Source organism: Martes martes (genome assembly GCF_963455335.1).
Source record: "Martes martes genome assembly, chromosome: 1".
NCBI classification, from domain to species: domain Eukaryota; kingdom Metazoa; phylum Chordata; class Mammalia; order Carnivora; family Mustelidae; genus Martes; species Martes martes.
This window is the reverse complement of record NC_137888.1, coordinates 13,537,657-13,559,677: the sequence shown is the minus strand read 5'-3', so window position 1 is coordinate 13,559,677 and position 22,021 is coordinate 13,537,657. Positions and strand designations below refer to the sequence as shown.

The following is a 22,021-nucleotide window of genomic DNA, read 5'->3' as shown; positions in this document are numbered from 1 at the left end:
TCTAAAATTCTAAAAAACACAGTTGAATAAATGGCATTGACAGAGCTGGGGGAAGTAAAGCTGCTGCATGATGTATTGCTTCATCCTTTTGGTAGATCCTGACCAAATGGCATCCATAGTCCTCTCCTCCATGTCAGGAATGTTTCTGGGCTCAGGGTCCACACGCTTATGAAATCTCTCTTGGGTGTTGCAAAAACAAACAAACAAAGAAAAAAACCCAAGCCAAATGGTACCATTTTCAGACTTGAACAAATGATTTTCAGAAGACTCTATTGCCATGAATGGAGACTCTTTAGTTTAATTTGAAAAAAAAATAACATCCTGCCTTTTCATTCATGATGTATTTACTGGAGACTCAAGATGAGCCCAATGCTGTGCTTTATTTTGGTGAATGGACAGTTAAGGTCCCTTCGTGGAGCACACAGTTCTACAGGACAAAACTGGAGTCAACTCAGGTTAGTAGGAGCAAGGCATCAAACACAGCTGATTAGAATCCTGCTCTCTCTCTCCAGCCTTGAAGCATGAACACATTATTTGAACTTTCTGAATTTCAGCTTCCTCATGAAGCAAGTAAAACCTGGAAGAAAACCAACCTCCTGAGAGTGTGAAGAGGAGTAATGAACTACTACAAGCCCAGGAACATAGTAAATATTAGTTCTCTTTGCCTAATTATTTTTATCATTGAAATGACTGAGAAATCATCCTCAAAATGATGGCCTCAGCTAAAATCTCAAATAAACCCATTTAAAAAATTTTCAGTGTTATAAGAGATCAGTGGGATGAAAAAGATGCTTACCAAACATTTAGCTCAAAGTAGTTATGCTATTGTCGAGTACACAGCATTGGTTGTTAGGTTGGTTTGTTGGCTGGTTGGTTGCTGGTTTTGAGAAAGACCACCCTGTAGCTGAAGGAGAATTACAGGATTTCAAAAATCACATCCATGTGAGTATGAAGCATTTCCAGTTTCTGTTTTGCCTTTGTCTGAAGTTTTTGGCAAAAGAGCAGGCAAACTCTTCTTCAAATAAGAAAAAAAAAAGAATTTCACCTTAAAAATTTTTATCAAATGCCAGTGTCATCCATTTATTCCTCAGTGTCTTATGTTTATGTTTCCTTTGTATCTTCAGTAAGTAAAGGTAAACTCTAACTCGTAAGGTATCTGATGGTCTTCCTTAGGTGTCTACTATGGCTGAAAGCCCTTCGCCATTGTGGGGGGAGGGATCCTGGAAGGCAAGGCCAGTGTGAATCTCTGAAAATGATGATTTGTTTTGACTGAAGATTCCTCTGTACTGGAAAAGTGCTTCTCTTGATCATAAATCTGCTTCTGAATTAACCCTGCCTTAATATGATCTATGGAAATAGAAGAGAATCCTGTGATTCTCTAAGAAGTAAGAAACTTAACAAAAGTATAGAACAAAAAGCAAAAGAATGCAGGCAAAGGAAAAATGAGAGTGATGGAGAATCATTTGGTCACTTATTATATGCTAGAACAATGTAAATACGGCATAGAATCTCCTACGTATATTAGACTCACTCTTCACATTCTTGATGGCCATAACTTCATAGCCAACATTTTTGTTGGATTGGGTCATCAAATACTGTGCTCACCTAAGGAGTAACGTGGAGAGCATTTCTCTACCGACCATGCAATGAAGGAAGATATCAGATACCTTCAAAATAGCCTTTAGAGAGTATTTGGGAAATGTTGAGCAGGATATCACATGACACATTTTCTATCAGTTAACCCTGGAAAATTATTTGGGACTTTAAACCTTTCCTGTGAACCAAATGGGTAAATATCCATTAGCATTCATATATTTAGCTACAATAATGAATCATTGCTTCAGAGTAATCAAGGAACAGAGAGTCTAATGATCAGAACTGAGGGCTTCGGAGAATGGACAGGAAGCCTAAAACCAGGTTGTGGGTGTTAGTGAAAGACCTAAGAATATGTTTTTGATACATAGAATGTAAAAGTGCTCTAAATAAAATCAAGAAATTTGCAGCATTTGATATCCCCCTTTTATGGAGATGCAAACAAGTCATTAAGAAAATGGTAAGCAGAGTAGAAATAACACTGCCCTCTGCATCAAGTGAGGGTGATGCCAGGCAGTTTTGTCTGTGCGACACTTAGTCGCAGACTCATAATTCAAGGAGTACTTCAGAATATCCTCTAACCATGCCTTTCTTCTGGGAACAATTACTCTACACTATCCTAAAATGCGAAGGAAAAATTTTTCTTTGTCTCCCTTTTTCTTTTTCTCAAAGGTTCTTCTGTCAGTAAGATTCCTTTAATATTCAAATCACCTTTCTGGGTTCCACAGGTTCTATTCAGCAAGGAAATCTTAAATACATATAGCTTAGCTTTTCAGATAATTAAGAACAATAAACAATTAATGGGAAGGTAGGAAAGAAAAACAGTACTTTTCTTCATGTGTGACCTGAGATGAATCCAAGTCATAAATATAAATGAAATATCTTAGTTCCCAGTTTCAAAATAAATAGAAGAAAGCTAAAAGGATAGGCAATGAAAACCCATGATAAAGAACCCTGTAATTGTTCCAAATTGGTGGCCCAAAAGTAAGTGACTTAGGGATATTTGTTTAAATACAAATTCACAGACCCTGTAGAAGATTTGCCCATCAGAAGGGAGGTGGAGAGGAGGGACTAAATATATGCATTTAAAAAAATAGGTAATAGAAATGAATTACAGTTAAAAATCACTGAATGGGGATGCCTGGGTGGCTCAGTTGGTTAAGCTCCTGCCTTCAGCTCAGGTCATGATCCCAGGGTCCTGGGATCGAGTCCTACATCGGGCTCCTTGCTTCTCTCTCTGCCTCTGCCTGCCACTTCTCCTGCTTGTGCTCACTCTCTCTCTCTCTCTCTCTCTCTCTGACAAATAAATAAATGAATAAGATCTTTAAAAATCACTGAATGACATCAAGTAATGTAGAACATTTCATATTACATAGGAAAATATGAGTTTATAAAATCATCAAATAATACACTTTCTCCTTTAAGCAGAGCATGGCATCAGAACCTTCAGCCCCAGTACAGTGATTGAAAGGTGCCAAGCATAGATGTATTTCAGTGCACATCTCTTACATCTTTGGATGTAAAGGATATCTTCCTTTGTCCTTAGCTGGTGATGTAAAGGATTTTCCTTTCTCAAGATTTAGTTACCTGAGGATGGATGGATGGATGGATGGATGATAAATAAGAGTGTGTGTGTGTGTGTGTGTGTGTAAGTAATGACCCTGGAACAGTGGTTCTTACAATGTGAAACTTAGACCACCTGAGCTAGAAGCTAAAAACTTTAGATTTCTGGTTCATCCATGTTGTTTGTAAATGACAAGATTTCTTCTTTCTTAAGGCTGAATAATATTCCATTGTGTGTATACTATATTTTCTTTATCCATTCATCTCTCCATGAAGAAATACTGTTTCTGTATCTTAGCTACAATGAAGAATGCTGCAATGAACATGGGAGCACAGGTATCTCTTTGACATAATGATTTCATTTCCTATGGGTATATACCCAGAAGAGGGACTGCTGGATCATATGATAGATCTATTTTTAATCTTTTGAGAAATCCCCATATTGTTTTCTGTAGTGGCTGAGTCAACTTATACTCCCACAAACATTATATAAGGGTTCTCTTTTCTCCACAACCTTACCAACACTTACCTCTTATCTTTTTGATAAAAGCCGTTCTAACACATGTTAGGTGATAATTCATTATGTTTTGGTTTGTATTTCCCTAATGACTAGTGATGTCAAGCTCTCTTTCATATACCTGAAATAAAAATCCTCATCATATGAGGTGGTGAATAATATGTTAATTAGCTTGACTGTGGTACTCATTTCACAACGTCTACACACATCAAAACATTCTGTTGTACACCTTAAATCTATACAATTTTTATTTGTCAATTAAACCTCCATTAAGCTGAAAAAAAATTTAGATTTCTGGACCATACCTCAGATGTACCAAGTCAAAATTCCTAGAGGCGAGGCATAATAACTTACACTTTCTGCAAGTTCCCCAGGTGATTCTCCCGCATGCCACAATTTCAGAAACACTGGGATAAGATATCTTTCTGAGGTCTCTTTAAACACATATTTTATATAACTCCATCATTCTAGAATGATCAAATAGACATCTTCTAGTTTAAATCTGACTCTGTAATTCTTGAAAAAAATGTCTCTTTTCCTATTCTAATATGCATGCTTGATTAAATTATAATTCGCAGCATGAATTAATATGCAGCTGCTAGAAAGTTTCAAACTGGAGATTTTATTGGCTATCACAGTAGTCTACTGGGGAAGAATCTACCAAGTAAATCCTTGAACAAGATGTTTTTTGAATTTTTTAAAAGACATATGTTTTGGGTAAAATATGGTGGAGAAAATACTCTCTTCTAAAGGAATCTCTCCAAATAACCTTTATATTTTTAGCCACAAGGCGAATCAGAGGCACAACAGATGTGTGCAGATATTCAATAAAGGTGCAGGGTTAAGCCAAATCCTGCTATCACCAAGAATATTTGTACTATACATAAAATGTTTTCAACAGGAGGATGGAGACATTTTTGACTTGGCTTATGAAAGGAATATAGTTCTTTCCTCTAAAGGAGCACAGAGAAAGGCTAATGTATCTTCAGAAACACTTCTTTATAGTTACTTTTTCCCCATGTTTATGAAAAGTTACTCATATCGTTAAAGAGTAAAACTCACTACCTGGTATGGATTGTACAAAGTTTAAGAAGCTTTCCGTCATTGTTTCTTACCCTGAGTTTCTAAACTATAAAATAAATACCATAGGTGTTTTGATATAAGGGAATAATCCCTCCCCCTAAAAGATTCTCAGGCTCCCAAAATATGTCTATAGCTAGTCTATTACTTGAGGCCTCAGAATTTTTTCGTAGGAAACATGGGTTTTTTTTTCTATATTCTTTCATCCCTGGGAAAGGGAACATGGTGGGTTTCATTTGTACTAATATGGAAATAACTGGAAAAGCGTCCTGATAATGTTGGGTTTCCTTGAGGAGGGAAAGGAGCAGTGAGATGGGAAACACCAAGAACTGAATGGTGCCCCACTGGCCCAAGGATTGGAGGTAGATACCAGAAGTAAAAGATGAAGACAGACTTTTTTCCCCCTCACTTGTAGCCCCCTCTGGCCTGTTTATCACACCAGATCAAGGATTATTTTCTTTCTTATTGCTTCTAAAGCCCACATGAGGAAAACAAATCCATCTCCCTCCCCACTCAATGTAACAGAAACGCGCACACACCAAGAAAAGAAGCTCTGCTCCGGTGAGAGTATTATGCTGATTGAGACAAGTTTATTGAGAATTCAACACGCACATCCACAACTTTATCAAGAGTGATGAGCATGGTGAAAAATTCAGAAGAAATACATCGTTGGGCGTCAAGTCTCTGAAAATGTCTCAAAGAACATCATCCAGGGAAGGCAGCTGGAGGCATCATCGGCTTTTTCGTTTCCTTCCTTCTGGACTCTGGAGCTAGGTCTGAGAAGCGGTGACTGGTACATCATGGAGCAAAGGAGGACTAAAGAAGGAAGTAAAGGAGAGACGTGGAGGGGCTCGGGAGAGAAGAATCTACGCCTCGGCAATTTCAACAGATCAGTAGAGATCAAATGGCCAGTATCTTCTGTAGCCGAAGGCCCCACAGCCATTGTAGCCATAACCGAAGCCGTAGCCCACTGGGGAGTAGGTGCTGCCGTAGCCACAGCCCACGCTGTACCCCAGGGGGTAGCCATAGCTGCCCCAGTAGCATCCTGGGAAGACGGCACCGGAGAAGTTGTTGCAGTGCATGGTGTCAGGAGTGGAGGGCTCAGGTAGCTGGGGAATGTGTCTCCTCTGTGTGATGATTCCCCAGGCTCAGAACCTTCTTTATATACCCTGGCTGTGGGGTGTGGTTAAAAACACGAGGGCCTCATTTTCATTCTTGACACCAATTTTCATTCTTGAGACCACAAAAAGCTCATTAATTTGATCTGCTCTTGTGTTAGATGTCTTTACAGCTGCTTAAGAAAGCTCTCACGTCATAGAATACATGGACCGGATGCCTTCAAAGTGTGTCCTTCACTAAAGAAGTATTGCAGTGACTTCAAAGCCCTGGGTCCTATAGACCCTGGAGAATTCTCTGTAAGCAGGCTTTATGAAACCAAGAACTGTTCTGTTAAATCTTTTTCAGTCCTCTTGCTCACTGAATTTCCACAACACACAAGGTGGAATTCAATAAATATGTGTTTGAATAAATTAAATGAAGTGATAAACACATAGTGAGTCCAACTAAAACTCGAGGTATTTCTTAGTATTTGCTTGGTTAAAGAATTCTCTTTTTGGTAGTGTGCAAGACAGATGCCATAGGGCTCAAAGGAAAGTCTCCTTTTTATTTTTTCCCTATCTCTAGCTCCTCTGTCTTAAGAACTGTTTAAAAATTTAATCTTTATTATAATCCCCACGTGAACTATATCTAATATCACATTTTGAGACCATTGCCTGAACTAATAATCTTATAATTGTAAAAAAAAAAATGGTTTGTGGATTACATTTTTTAAAAGACTTATTTATTTATTTTAGAGAGAGAGAGAGAGAGAGCACGCGTGAGTAGGGGGAGGGACAGAAGGAGAGAATCCTGAAGCAGAGTTCATGCTGAGCAGGGAGCGCAGAGCCCAATGTGGAAATCAATGTGGAGCTTGATCTCAGGACCCTGAGATCATGACCTGAGCCAAAACCAAGAGCCAGCCAGGCCACTTAACCAACTGTGCCACCCAGGTGCCCCTTGAAATGAATGGTTAAATAAATATGATTTGTTGATCTGGTACCCTTTTAAAAATAAATATTGAAAACAGCTATAAAGGGGGTGCCTGTGTGGCTCAGATGGTTAAGTGTCTGCCTTTGGATCAGGTCATGATTTTGGGGTCCTATGATCATGCCCCACATCAGGATCCAGGCTCAGCAGGGAGCTTGCTCCTCCCTCTCCCTCTGTCTCTCCCCCTGCTCATGCTCTCTCTCTCTCTCTCTCTGTATCTCTGTGTCTCAAATGAATAAACAAAATCTTAAAAAAAAAAAAAAGGAAAGAAAATAGTAACAACGTAAAAAACAGAAAAATGAATGGTGAGTTTTATTCTGAAATGTATATATATATATTTTTTTGCTGGATCTAATAAAAGCAGATTATGTGACAATCCTGTGAAGGGCCAGGTGGCATATTAAGTCAACATTTCACTCCTCAGACCCCAGGAGTGAGAAGGAAAGCCATTCCTCTCTAAATAGAAATTTAGTTCTCAGAATGGGAGTGAAAGAGGGGACAAGATTGATCAAAATTACCTTGGGTCATGCAAGACCTAACAAATTATTCCAGACATTTGCACTGAGATTGCCCAGAATGGCACTTGGTAGAAAACTTACAGAATATACAGCAGAAGAGGACACATGGCACAGAAACAGAAAGGCACAGAGCTATGACAAGTCATTCTTAGAAGGCCATGGGAAGAATATGTATTACATACTGGACCCCAAATTTTTGTAGATGCCTGTGTAGGTCCCAGAGGTAGCTTTCCTCCCTATCACCAGCAACTAAGACCTGAATTTTTGGGAGTACACAGAAGTCACAGGTTGAATCCAAAGGCAAGGAGGGACACCTAGAAAAATATAAAACTATGCCAGCATTCTAACCACTAATTGATTAATTACAGGAGAGGCATTTTTGAAAATACACGGTGCTGCGTTACCATCTTTCTTTAAGAACAAAGCGCCATGACCACCTAGGTTGACTCAGCACTTACAATCCAAACACTTCATGTGACTTACAGCTAAATAAGGTCAGGGAATTAAAACTGGCTTTGCTCCTAAAATATAAAGGTATTCAAGAGTAGGTCTTCCCCTGGAAAAAAAAAAAAAAATCACAGAATGATTACCACTATGTCTTACTCTCATCACATTGCTCTGCTCCATAAAGAAAACAAAACAAAAAAAAAAAAAAATAGCATTATACAATGGGATGGAAAAAGATTTTCCAACGTTCAATTATGATGCTCTGTTGAAATGAGTTTCTCCCTCACCTGACTACCCAATCTGGCAAGATGTTAGCTATGCCCTCCATGGCACAATACCCAGCTCTGTATCTGAGTAGTAATGGTAAATAAAAATTAAAATATGCCATCTTTTTAAAAACTTAGGACCTTGGGATGCATGGGTGGCTCAGGCAGTTAAGCAGCTGCCTTCTGCTCAGATCATGATCCTGGGGTCCTGGGATCAAGCCCTGCTTTGTCAAGCTCCCTGTTCAGCCAGGAGTCTGCTTCTCCCTATCTCTCTGCCTCTCCCTGCTTCTCGTGTGCTCACTTTCTCTATGTCTCTCTCTCTCAAATAAATAAATAAAATCTTTTTAAAAATTTTTAAAAATTAAAAAAACCTTAGGCCTTTTTACAGCAAACATCCTGAATTTTCTCTAGAACGTCTACAAAAAAATCCTAACACAGGAAACTTTCAGGGAGACACATTATCAACAAGTCATTTAAAAACAACTAATTTGGGATAGATTAAAATTGTCATGATCTGCAGAGGAAGGAGTTATTTGAGTCCTCTTTCTTTATGAAGTGGCTGAACAGGAAAAAATAAAACGAAGACAAAAAAGAAAAGAAAAGAAAAGAGAAAAGAAAGGAAAGTAATCATAAAATAAATAAAATAAAAATGAAAAACAAAAACATAGCTAATAGCTAGCTTAATCTTGCATTGGTTCTATGAAAGCTATATTCTTACATAGGTATTTCTAGGGAAGATCTAGATTTTGTAAAGCATGCAGTTTGTACAATGTTGAGAACCCTCCTTAAGAAAAAGAACATAATATAAAAATATGAAATCAAATACAAAATTAAATATTTGTTGAATGCTAAAAGAGATAAAAAAAATTAAACTCTAACAAAAATCATAAATATTACAAAATCCCAAAAGGAGTATTTTTAACTACTTAACTGCTTACCATACTTCCATAATATTTTTTCCATAGACTAGCTTCTGACTCCATCATTTCAAACTATTTTCTCTACTATTCATCCTGTGCTGAATGCCATGGGGCAAATTCATACTGACATGTGACCTCTTGTCCTACATCTTCATATCAAAAACTTTGTGTAAATTAGGGGAGTAGATGGTAAAGAATTCCTGGAAGCCATCCCCATACAAGGATAGCTCAAAATAGCCTAATGAGACACAGAAGTGACTGCAAACCACACTCCAAATCTATTCCCCATATCCAAATTAAATGTATCTCCTTGTCAACTTGTCCTTAAGCCAAATGCCAAAAGACCCATGGCCCTCCAGAACCTCCCAATATGAGGGAAAGTGTGAGGTAGGGAACCTCTGGTAGAAAGCAAAAAATGTCTAAACCAATTGCAGTAAAAATGTCTTGCTTTTGTGAGTTCCTCAAAAAAAAAAAAAAAAAAAAAAAACAGCCTCATGTGACATGGAGGTTTGATAAAAAGAAAAATATTATATTGTCGCATGAAAAATGACTCAGTACTAGACTAATCATTACTGGATACTTATTGGTTTGGATAAAGTTCATGACCCCTTTCTTTTTTAATAACATCTTAAGATATTATTTAATAAATTACTTGATTTCTCCTTTTGTGTTTCTTTGATTTTAAATAAGGTCTGACATGAATAAAGATAGAAGAAAGTCCTGCTCTTTGATTTTCTACAAAGGAGCAAGAACCATACTGTGTACAGATCTTAGAAATAGTCAATTCCGGCTTGCACAGAAAGATAGTTATTGTGTCGTAAGCATCACAGATAAAGTTTCTAGCTTCAAAATATTATAATTCATTAGTAATGAGAGACAAATTACAAGGGAATGTTTTAAATGAGTTTTAAAATATTCATTTGTGGTTACTCTGTAATACAAAAATGATCTTTCCATATATCTTTTCAAACGTTTATTCTTAAAGACATTTATTAGACATCTGCTGTGTTTCAGGTATGTTGTTAGGTTGTAGGAATCTGAAGATGAATGGGAAATGGTAATTAAAAGAAAAATTATAAATAAATAAACTAGTTTACCCATTCTACCCTGCAAGTCCATATTGCCTTCTGCAGAATTCAGGGATGATGGAGAGAATGAACAAGTCTACTTGAACTCGGGGTAGTGGCTATGGAAAGCTTCATTATGGAAAGGATAAATATTTGAACTGGGTCTTGAAAATGGGTGAGTATTGGTTAGGGGGATAGGGTATATTCCAGAAAGAAGTGTTTTAAAGTCTCAAAGTTGTTAAATACTACAGAGTCTTCCAGGAGTCACAGACGATTCAAAGGGGCCACAGCCATAGTGACAGGAGAATTAATGGAAGCTGGGGCTGGAAAGGTCAGCAGCATGTGAAACTGTACAAGCTGTAGAGGCAAAGGGAACCACTCATGCACTCAGCTAGGGGTGGCGGGCATAATCAGCTTTGCATTTCAGAAAGATGACTGCTCTGTTAGTGTGGAGAATGAATTGGAATGGGGAAATCCTGGAGGTAAGTATGAAGATTGGGTTTAAAATTGTATTCACTAGGAATCCTTTCGGCTGCAAGTAACAAAAACCCACACTGAAGTCTGCTTAAACAAAAAGAGCTTATTTTCATGACGACTCAAAAGCAAGAACACAGGCCATTCCAGGGCTGCATCAGGGTGTGGCAATGTCAGGGTGCAGAGCTGGCTCACTGGAGCCTCTCAGTGCTCTCCCATTGGCTGCAGAATCACTACAGCAGGTGCATCCCTCATATTCTTATTCATCAACATCCAAAACTGAGAAGCAAAAGACAGGATCTTTTCTCCCACAGCTCCTTTGTATTTACTATCTCCAAAGAATTCTTCTCACATTTGCCTTACAGTGTATTCCCACTGGCTCCCATACTCTAGAACTGAATCACATCTCATGGTTGGGCTACAGAGGAGGCTGGAAAAGCATGTATCCAGTATTTTCTTCTCCTATAGTGCAAAGTGGTCTCTGCCAACCTAGCAAAAGGGAAAGGAATGGCCATTGGTTTGGTAATCAATAGAATTGCATGAAAACCATCACACTAAGTTAGGCAAGAGAGGCTGGGAACCTAAATTCAGGTGACAGTATGAACAAAAGGATGAATTTAAGACGTTTTAGAGAGCTACATTTAACAATTGCGGGCTAACAATCATCTATCATGGTCATCACCCCACAGCCCCACCAGGGAGTCTGACACAAGACATCCATGGAAAACACTGTGGAAGGAAGACCGAAGCGCAGGACTTCCTAATCTTCTCCCCAGATAGCACACACGGTACATTACACGTCTTTAGGATGCAGTGGAATAATCAGGTGAGACTCACTGAGAGGAGATAGCCATGCCCCAAACTCAGCCGCCCCAGATCCCGCCCAGATCAGCCAAAGACTGAGACCGGCAGCACCTCTGGCACACCTGTAACTCAGTGCTGAGATCCTCCAATTAGGCACGTCTGTAAGGCACTTGGGACAATTAGAGATAATAAAATAGCCTGTAGAGACAGCATCTAATTACAGTTACAGGAAGCATATAAAGAGAACTGTCATGCTTCTAATAATGTAAAGTTATCCCAGGGAAAATGCTCACTCAAACCCTTGATTGTAATCCTCCTCCTAACCATTGCTGTTCAGTTACTACTATCTGACAATCAAATACCACGACCCTCAAAATATGATTTCCCTTCCGTTAATTTACTAACTTGCATACAAAATTTAATTATTATTGTCTAGGCCCTCTTACTCAGAAATTGTATCTGGTTTTCAGTAAGAAGATAAGATCTATACCCATGCTGTGAGATATTACTATCTGAATCATAAGAATCAATACCCAGGAGCCACCCTTGACACGCCCTCATTTGCAAATTCAATCTATTGCCAAGTGCTGTCAATTTTGCCTTCTAAGTCTCTTGAATCCATTAATTTCTACCAATCTCCATTTCACTACATCTGTTTGTTTCCTATTATTTCCTAATGCTACAAGTTACCACAAATTTGGTAACTTAACACAACACGAATTTGGGGCACCAGGGTCCCTCAATTGGTTAAGTGTCTGACCGGGGCTCAGGGCATGATCTTAGGGCCCTGGGATTGAGCCCTGCATCAGGCTCCCCCCGCTCAGTGCCCCTCCCCAATTCATGCACTTGCTCTCTCTCTCTTGCTCTCTCTCAAATAAATAATTAAAATATTTTTTAAAAAATTAAAATTAAAAATAAGAAAAACACAAATTTATTGTCTTAAACCTCCTATGGCCAAATGTGTGAAATCAGCGGTAGGCATGGCTGGTTCCTTCTAAAGGTTCTGAGGTGTGAATTTGTTTTCTAGCTTTTTCTAGCTTCTATGGAGGCCAGCTGCATTCTTTGACCCATGCTTCCTTTCCTGCCTCCCTCCAATGTCTTTCTTCTCCTATGCTACAGACTGCGATCCTCCTGCCTCCCTCTTACAAGGATCCTATTGAGCCCATCTGGTTAATCTAGGATAATCTCCTCAAATCAGGATCCTTAACTTACTCACCTCTGCCTCACTAGCAGTGAAGTAAGGAGTCTGATAAGGTAAGGTAAGATAACAAAGTGAACAATTTGGGGGCCCATTTTTCAGCCTGCCATATTACCCGATGCAAGCTATTTATTTATGTACCTGCACTACTATGGCAGCCTCAGAACTAGGCAGGTGACAGCTTCCCCCCTTACAATCTCCTTCCAACAACCAGCGTTTACAAAAGGCAGATCTGGTTGTGAGAGACACACATTAAAAATATTTCAATAACTTACGATTGCTTTCAGGATGATTTTTCAAATTTATCTTTACACTGACCTAAAAGCCCCCAACTTAACCTTCACTGTCTTTTAGTGTTTCAAAGGTACCATGTTCCTTCTTGCTCTCAAGACTTGGCACTTGCTATTTATTCTGATGGCATCCTTTTCTCTCTTCTCTCCCACCAACCTCTAGACACCAGCCCAAGCACTTCCTTTGCAGGTCTTTAACGCCCTCCCCTGCATTAGCTAAATCCAGCTACAGCATCATGGCAGACCACCATCTCCCCGACATCTGCAGTACTTTTCACAGTTGTCCTTTAACTTTATCCGTGTGACTGACAGATGCTTCTTTAACCTGCTAAATGATCAGCAAAAATGATGTCTTTAATCAGCCTTGATTCCTCAGTGCCTAGCTCACTACGAGGCATAGCGCAAGTTTTCAATAATATCAACTAAGTAAATGAGTGAATGAATATTCTAAACATTTGGCCACTGATGAGCTGGTAAAATTTAGGCAAATTATTTTTCTGGGCCCCAAGCCATTTGACTGTAAAATGAGGTAAGCTGGCTTGCTGAAACTCACCACCTCAACTGTGGTATGATCTTCACATCAAAATCACAGATGACCCAAGATTACACTGCAGCCCACTCTCCTTGGAATCTGGTCAATTAAGCATGCCACTATATGATTCCAGTAAAGGCAGTGGTCACACCTTGGGAAATTTGTAGTGTTCCACGGTAAGCTATCTGAAGATGTGTCCTCTTTAACAAAACACAACACTCAAAAGGAGATGAACGTGAACTGGTGAAGGATAAAAAGGAGCCACCTTCTTACCCCGGCTTAATAAACCAGACCTAACGTAACTTACTGTCTTGGGAAACCTTGCTTCCCAGGAGATATTTGGCAATGTCTTGAGTCATTTCTGTTCGTCATGACTGGTGGGAGGCTGCTTAGCCTCTCATGGGTAGGAGCCAAGGTTGCTGCCACAGTTTACAATGTACAGGGAAACACCACACCTTGAGCTCTCACAGCAAAAAACTACCCAACCCGCAGTGTCCACAGAGCTAAGGTGAAGAAACACTGGACTGAAGTCAAGATTGCAGGCCATCAAATATGGTTGCCAGATATTATACCCCCAAAGTGTCACATGACAAGGCCAGGACTTGCTGACCAAGTCTCAGGACTAACTTGAGACATAATTTCAATGCCTTGCTATCTCAGCACTTGTGGGGCTAAGCCACATTTGTGAGGCCACTTGGTTAATTATCAGAGCAAACGCCTAATTACTGAAGCTTGCTATTTGATGTAGAACCCATGATGTGTCCTTAAGAAATAAGGTGACACCCCAGTAATGCCTGGATGTATAATAAGCTCACTGACTCTGTCAGATACATCTTGCAGGTGTTTAACAACTGACATGAAAAGTCATTCCAAGGAAGGTATGGTTTTGTTCCCAGCTTTCAGTCACTGGTGGGATAGGAAGGTCATTTTTAGCATCTACTCTCTATTCTCAGTAATGCAAAACAAGGAGCTGATGTCCACTTTTTTGGACACAAAGGGAGAGGTAGAGCCAGCAACTGGGAATGTGTGCAAATTGAAAGCACGGCACCAACCTGTACACTGACTTAGTCCAAAGAATGAAAGATTAAAAAATTCTGATCTGTTGTGTCCCTCAGTGCTAAACAGCCTCACTGATGACTGGAAGCACGACACTTCAACGTATTTACTCATCGCTACCCTTCAGGAGGCCTGAGGTTATGTCCTTCTGATGACAAAAAATCATGTTTTGCATTACTACCGCACAATGAAGGATGGCAAGCTTGAGCTACTAGAAGCATCATGTCCTCAAAATCTTTGCTGACCAAAACTAAATATACAAATCAATACATTTAAATTTAAAAGTGAGGACCTAGGTCCCAAAGATTTATCTCAAAATTTTAGGCTGTTCATTAGGGAAGCCTTGAAAATTCTGCAGTTGCGACCCAGGGCGTTGGACGCAGAAGCTTCAAAATGGAGATAATGAGACATACTTGTAAAGAGATTACTAAGAGGGAAGGATGTCTGGAAGGGGAGGAAAAAAAGAGCAGGACGCTCTACTGTGAATCTTGTTGTCAAAGATAATGTCAGGAGTCTCAGAGGCCAGTCACTACAAAAGGACTGGTGTCTGAGAAGTAACAGGGTATTTTTAGAGACGACTCTCAGCACATTCAGGAGTCTTACAGAATATCCTAAGAGCTCTTTGCCTGGCCGGCCTTAGAAGCAAGAAATATTTCCATTTATCTAATAGAAAGTTCTCCTGCTTCAATTTTAAGTGCTTTTCCTCTACCCACAATGGAAATGAAAACCATAAACTAGTTTTTCTGTAAATAGCAATAAAAATAGAACAAAAGCATAAGAAAAATCATACGTCAAAAACTTCCCTTTTTTGCTAAAAATGTTAATAGCATTTCATCAGTGCTTTAAAAATCAAGAGTGAGACGTATGTCCCTCTCTACTTCCTTTGGGGTAAGCATCCACAGGACTGGGCCAGTGTTTAAACTTTATGAGCTCATGAATCACCTGAAATGTTGTCAAAGCTCTGAGTACAAAAGGAGCCCACGATTCTGCCTTTTGAAGAAGCTCCCAGATGATGCCAATGTTGCTTGTCCTCTGACCATATTTCAAGGAGCAAAGGATGAAGCTTTTTTCTCTAGGGTTTAAAATCATTATATTAATCCAGCAAATATTTATCAAGCATGTAGAAGACAGCAGTGGTGATCGAACAGTGAATTAAGCACAGTGTTTGTCCTTAAGGAGCTTACAGCATACACACTCTAGTGAGGGAATCAAGGATCATAAGAAAGATAATCAGCAGCCCTCACCTCATTAATAATAAGCCAGAGCATTCCCCATGTTCATACACAAGCTTCAGAACATCAAATCAGACAAGGTCAGTCTGTGACAATGATGGAGTAAGACAAACAAGGCCACTCTGTAATCATGTCCAAGAACAGATGGAAACAGGAACACTATTCAAACCCAACATGACTAGACATCATTGTCAGTGACTGTTGCCTCTTGACCAATAACACCTTTAGCCTTATTCCACCTCCTGGGTAAAAATTATTAAAACACTCAGCCATAGAGTTAGGCTTGCTTCTTGACAGTACCTCTGGGAGGCAGAATAATGGTCCTGCAAAGACATTGCCATCCTAATTCTGGAACCTGTGAGTCTATTATACTATGTGGCAAAGGGGAATGAAGGTTGCTAACCCACTGGCTTCAAAGTCGGGAGATTACCCTGGATTATCTGGGTAGGCCCAGTGTCATCAAAAGTGAGGGAGGAAGGTAGGAAGGTCAGAGTCAGAATCAAGGAGAGAGATTTAAAGATGTTGTGCTACTGTCTTTGAAGATGAAGGAAGGGGACACAAACCAAAGGACTGGGGGCAAGCCTTTAGAATCTGGAAAAGGTTAGGAAATCAAATGAATACAGTCCTACCAACACCTTGATTTGAGCTCAGTAAAACCCATTTTGAATTTCTGACATCCAAAACTATAAGAGCACATTTGTGTAATTTTAAGCCATTAAGTTTGTGGCAATTTGTTACAGATGGTATCCAATACAGAAATGACCACTGCCCTCCATTAGTCCTTTCCAGAACTACCTCATTCAAGCCCAAGTCTTAGAACAAACCCCTTCCAAACCCCCCTTATTGAGAAATCCTGCAATTTCCCATCTTGCATCATTTCTGCTCTTGGAACAACTTGATAAACCTAACTTTGACCACGGGTGTGTTCCTGGTGGTCTTGGTTGGTAGACTTTGGCAGTGCAGTGTGAACAGGATGATATTGAAGTAAAGAGAGGTGGGGCTTTCAAACTGGAGCAAGGGAAGTTCCCTGGGGTAGAGGAAGACCTTTTGAAGGATCTGTAGGAGTTAGATGAAGAAGGGGACAGAAGGAAGCACAGAACTATGGCAGATCCGATTGTGGGAGAAAGGAAAGCATGGTAAGGATAAATAGGAAATGGGGCTAGAGGACTTGGTAGTCTTATGAGCCACTAGCTGATCTTTATCCTGAAATCTCTAAGTAACAAAAAAATAACCCGAGTTTGTGAAAGAAAGCCATGTTATTAGATTCACATTTTGAGAGATGATTATGTCTTCTGTGTGGAAGAGGGGTTAGGGGCTGGCTGGCAGACTGGATAGGCAGCTGGTGCAGTAATCCAGGCATGAAATGACACAGGTGTAAAGCAGGGCAGAAATATTAGGAATAAGGATGTCACAGCATTTCTTAGGCATAATGAGGAGGGAAAATCCAAGGACTTGACATCTGGGTAGAGAATGGAGCCTAATACTCACTAAAATTTATTTGGCAAGCTTGTGAAATAATGGAGGATCTTGATAGTCTCAGTTATGGCCAAATCAGCAAATACTGAGTTAACATTCTGCCTCTCTTATCAATAATAGAAGGTTGGCCTCAGAAAGAATCCAGAAACCCCAGCTCAAGCGTTAGTTCAGGTCTCAGTTTTCTTACTTGGTGAATATTTGCCCACAGGAAAATTGCTTAATTTCACCAGTTTCCTCATGATACCCAATCTCCCAAGACATTTGTCAGAATTAAATAGAATTCAGTGTTGGTAAGGATGTGGAGAGAAGGGAACCCATCTGTGCTGTTGGTGGGAATGTAAATTGGTGCAACCATTTTTGAAAACGGTATGGAGGGTCCCCAAAAAACTTAAAAATGGGATTACAATATGATCCAGCAATCCGATGTCTAGGTATATTTCCAAAGAAAATGAAAATGCCAGTTCGGAAACATCTGCACTGCGCATGTTTACTGCAGTGTTTTTTACAATAACCAAGACATGAAAGTAACCCAAGTATCCACTGATGGATAAATGGATAAAGAAAATATGATCGATAGATGATAGATATAGATAGATAGATAGATGATAGATAGAAAGAATGGATAGATATATGATATATAATGGAATTTTATTCATGTAAAAAAAAGGAAATCTTATCATTTGCAACAATGTGGTTGGTACATTATGCTGAGTGAAATAAGTCAGACAGAGAAAGATAAATGCCATATGATGTCACTTATATGTGGAATCTTAAAAATGGGAAAAGCAAAAACTGAGCTCACAGACACAGAACAGACTGGTGGTTGCCAGAGCCAGGGGTGGAGGGTGGGCAGAATGAGTGAGGGTAGTCAAAAGGCACAAAATCTCATTTACAAATAAGTTCTGGGGATATAATGTATAGCACAGTAACTATAGTTAATACAGTATTGTATTTTTGAAAATTGCTCAGAGAGTAATTCTTAAAAGTTCTCACCACAACAAAAAATATTTATAACTTATGGTGATGGATGTTAACTAGACACTGTGGTGATTATAATATATATAAATATCAAACCATTATGTTGTGCAGCTGAGACTAATATAATGTTGTCAATTATATCTCAATGAAAAAAGAATTAAATAAGATTCTATGGAAGTATTTTGTGAACTGTAAATCACTATGTAAATATAAGGCATAATTGCCGATGGCGTAAGAAGTGACATTAAGCAGGAATAGTTCTGGGAAAGAGTTTTATAACTCTAAAAGTGCTGTGTAACTCATTTTAGAGTGGAGGGATGGATTTGGAGTCAGACACTCCTTGGCTTTATCTTGGCATGTTTTCTTTATGAATGGATGTGAAAGCTCAAACTATTTAACTTTTTAATATCAGCTTTCTCTTCAGTAACACGGGTAGGTAATGAAGCCAACCTCAAAAAAAACTTGTCATGCAAATAAATATTGAAATTAAATTATTCTCGTGCCTGTCACATCATTACTGTAGGAGGAAAGGAGACATACTGTAATACTTAATCCCTTCTTGTGCTTTTTAAGGTATTTACACTTTTTAGCTTCAAGATGGCAGACGGGGCCACCTGAGTGGCACAGCAGGTTAAGCATTCGACTCTTGGTTTAGGCTCAGGTATGAACTGAGAGTCATGAGATCAAGCCCTGAGTGGAGCTCCGTGTCCAGCAGGGAGTTCTGTTTGAATTTCTCTCTCCCTCTGCCCCTCCCACCCTTCAAAAATAAATAAATCTTTAAAAAAAAAAAAAAAGGTGGCAGACCAAACAGATTTTATCCCTCCCCCTCCCCCTCCCCAGAACCCACTCAATTATAACAAAAGGTGGAAGCCAACAATGACAGAATAGTAGGAACAATACAGATTGAGGAGGGATTAACTGAATACCTGAATGATGGGAAGGAGATGGAAAGAAAACAGAAAGAAAGAGGAAACCATAGCAGAGGTCATGAAAAGGGGGCTATAAGCAAAGAGAAAGCTGTTATTCCCCTTCAAGTCCCCAGAGAGAACCAGGATTGCTACACATAGAAAAATATAAAGATTGGGCCTAAAACAGAGATCGGGTGGTTAAATGAAATTCTAGTTGAAGAACAGAAGTGTTCAACCAGCAGGAAACCATTATGGTCACTTGAACTTTAGAACAAATGACGTTGGGGCACCTGGGAGGCTCAGGCATTAAGCATCTGCCTTTGGCTCAGGTCATGGTCCCAGGGTCCCGGGATCCAGTCCTGCATCGGGTTCCCTGTTCAGCGGGAAGCCTGCTTCTCCCTCTCCCACTCCCCCTGCTTGTGTTCCTGCTCTCCCTGTCTGTCTCTCTCTGTCAAACAAATAAAACCTTAAAAAAAAAGAAAAGATGACCTTTATGCTCTGGCATTTGGGGACACCACCCTCCCTCCCCCGCTGCCAGCCTAAAGGCCAGCCAGCTCCTCTTTTACCTTAAATGAATTCTTTGTGACCTTCCCCCCAAATGCAGAGCGCCAGCACACCTTCTTACTGTATCATTATTAAAACTGAAGGGATGATTGACAGTCCTAGCAATGATAAGGTATAAACGAGCATATATAGCAACAATAGTTTCTACATTGCAGTCTTCCCTTAAGGGATCTAGAAGCCAGGAGAAATCACTGATTCCATGACTGGAGCAGAGAAGTTCAAGATGAGCCTGGAACATTCTGTTGAGCCAGAAATTAAGGAATTGATCAAATATTGATTGGGCCATTTCTAAAGAACTTAGGAGTTTCTGTAAAGGTTTCCCAATGTCCAAAGCTGGGGCAATCTGAGCATCAAAATTAAAAAATAACATGAACAGATTATAACATATTGAGTAAAAGGAGAATCCACAAGCTTATGTTGTTATAAATACTGATACAAATAAATAAGCACCAAAAAAAAACTAAATGGGGAAAGAAAATTCTTTCTTATGGTCGAATGCCAACTAATAAATGGTAGAAGAATATATAAAATCAGAAGGTCGCTGATGGATCCTAAAATGAGTGGGTAAAAAGCTTGGTAAGCGATAGGATGCTTACATACTGTCAGAGGATAAACGCAATAATTACTAATGACGAACAAAGTGAAGAAGTGTGAAAGATCCGACTTTTACCAAGTAGTCAAAATTCATACCAAATTTGCATAAATCAATATCATGTGACTCCTGATAAGATGCACTGAGGAGAACACAGCATTACTTCTGCCGAAGATGTTTAACACAAACCGAATCATGAGGAAAGTCAGACAAACCAAAACCGTGGGACATTCTGTTAAGTAATCAACATCCTTCAAATTGGTTGAGGTCAAGAAAGACAAGAAAGGCTGAGGAACTGAGGCAGATTAAAGAATTTAAGGAGACACACACATGATACTGACTCATATTCTACAGAGACAAGGGAAAAAATAACTACTAGGGACACATTGGGACAATTAACTATGGAGTGTTGATTAGATAACAGAATTAATATTAAATTTTCTAATTTTCATGATTATTCTGCCTTTGTTCTAAGGACAAATCAGCATGGTACCTGAAATATAATCTGAAGGGGTTTGCTGCTCTAAATATTATATATATTACACACACACACACAGTACTGTGTATATACTATATTATATGTAGTAATGAAGTAGGTGAGGCAAGGTATAAACATTTAATAAATCCAGCCATGCAGAACTTCCTTGCACTGTCATGGCAACTTTTCTGTGAATCTGAAACTACGTCAAAATAGAAATTTAAAAAATCTAACAGCAAAAACAATTATGGTTTTAGAACAATAAAGCTTTAGGTAAATGTTAGCCATGATGATAAGAATCTAGAATCTTATGGTTGGTAGAGATCCCAAATCATCCATTTAGTACCTGATGCTCTTGGAATCTCCCCACCAGTAGATCAGTCTACGTATATGCTGGAACTTTGCCAGTGAAAGCCCACTTCACCTCCAGATAGCCCCATTCTTCTTCCTTTTTGCATACCCATTGTCTGTCTCGATATATAATTCTTTTAAGTCACCTCTCTCGTGGTCATGTTTATATACCCAAACTTCCCTTCTATGAAAGCTTACACAGTTTATGCTATGTTTATATGGACAAGGGCAAACAATAGCTCCAAAGGACATTATTGCAGCAATTGAAAAAATTAGAATATGTACTGTAATTAAATAATATATATTAATATTATAATATATCAGTATTAATATGAATATCAAAATTAATTTTCTCATTTTAATAATTATGCTTTCTTTGATCTTAAGCTAAGTGTCATATATATACATATATATATGCCTTTTATCATAGCCTGTCTCCCATTTTAAGTCCTTGGAAGGAAATGAATAAAGAAATCTATTTGTATTTGGATAATCATTTATGGCTCATTTATTGGTGTAAAATAGGAGACTATTAAGTTCCCTTTATATATTGAATAAAGTATATATAAATCTTCAGGGCAAGGATTATGTTTTATTTGTCTCTAGGTCTCCCAAGTCTTAGGACAATCATTGGTATTGTGTCTACTTGGCAAGTGTCTATTGAGTGAGCCTCTCTTGAAAATAGTCAGCTTCTCAGGCCAGTCTCTATTTTAGGTGGTTTTCATAGTCCCCAAAATTCTTAACACAGTGGTCAGAGCCCAGTAGTATTTCATGCATACGTGAGTGAACGTTATATTGGATTATCCAATATTTTGCACCCATGAAGCAGAGATTTAACAAGTCAATGAACAATTATTGAGCACCTTCTCTGAGAGAGGCTGGGGGTGCCAAAAATACTTGATCTGTGAATGAATAAGCTTTCATTCAAACAAAGTATTTTGCTTCAATAAAGCAGAGATTTTTCAGGAGGAAAGACAAGAAGCATTTTCTAAGTATAGACCACATATCATTTCAAGGGCTTTTGATGGCAAC

The 22,021-nt window shown here is 39.0% G+C and overlaps 1 protein-coding gene across 1 annotated transcript; it reads right to left on the bottom strand.

The window, feature by feature from the left end:
- Window positions 1-5,317: 5,317 nt before the first annotated feature.
- Window positions 5,318-5,886, bottom strand: KRTAP8-1 (keratin associated protein 8-1). Its single transcript, XM_080816394.1, has one exon. The coding sequence runs from the start codon at window positions 5,833-5,835 to the stop codon at window positions 5,644-5,646; it is 192 nt and encodes a 63-aa protein (XP_080672520.1). The 5' UTR covers window positions 5,836-5,886; the 3' UTR covers window positions 5,318-5,643.
- Between the last annotated feature and the right edge of the window lie 16,135 nt (window positions 5,887-22,021).

Bases quoted from the DNA above. Each gene is read 5' to 3' on its own strand.
- KRTAP8-1 (XM_080816394.1), bottom strand. From the start codon at position 5,835: ATGCACTGCAACAACTTCTCCGGTGCCGTCTTCCCAGGATGCTACTGG.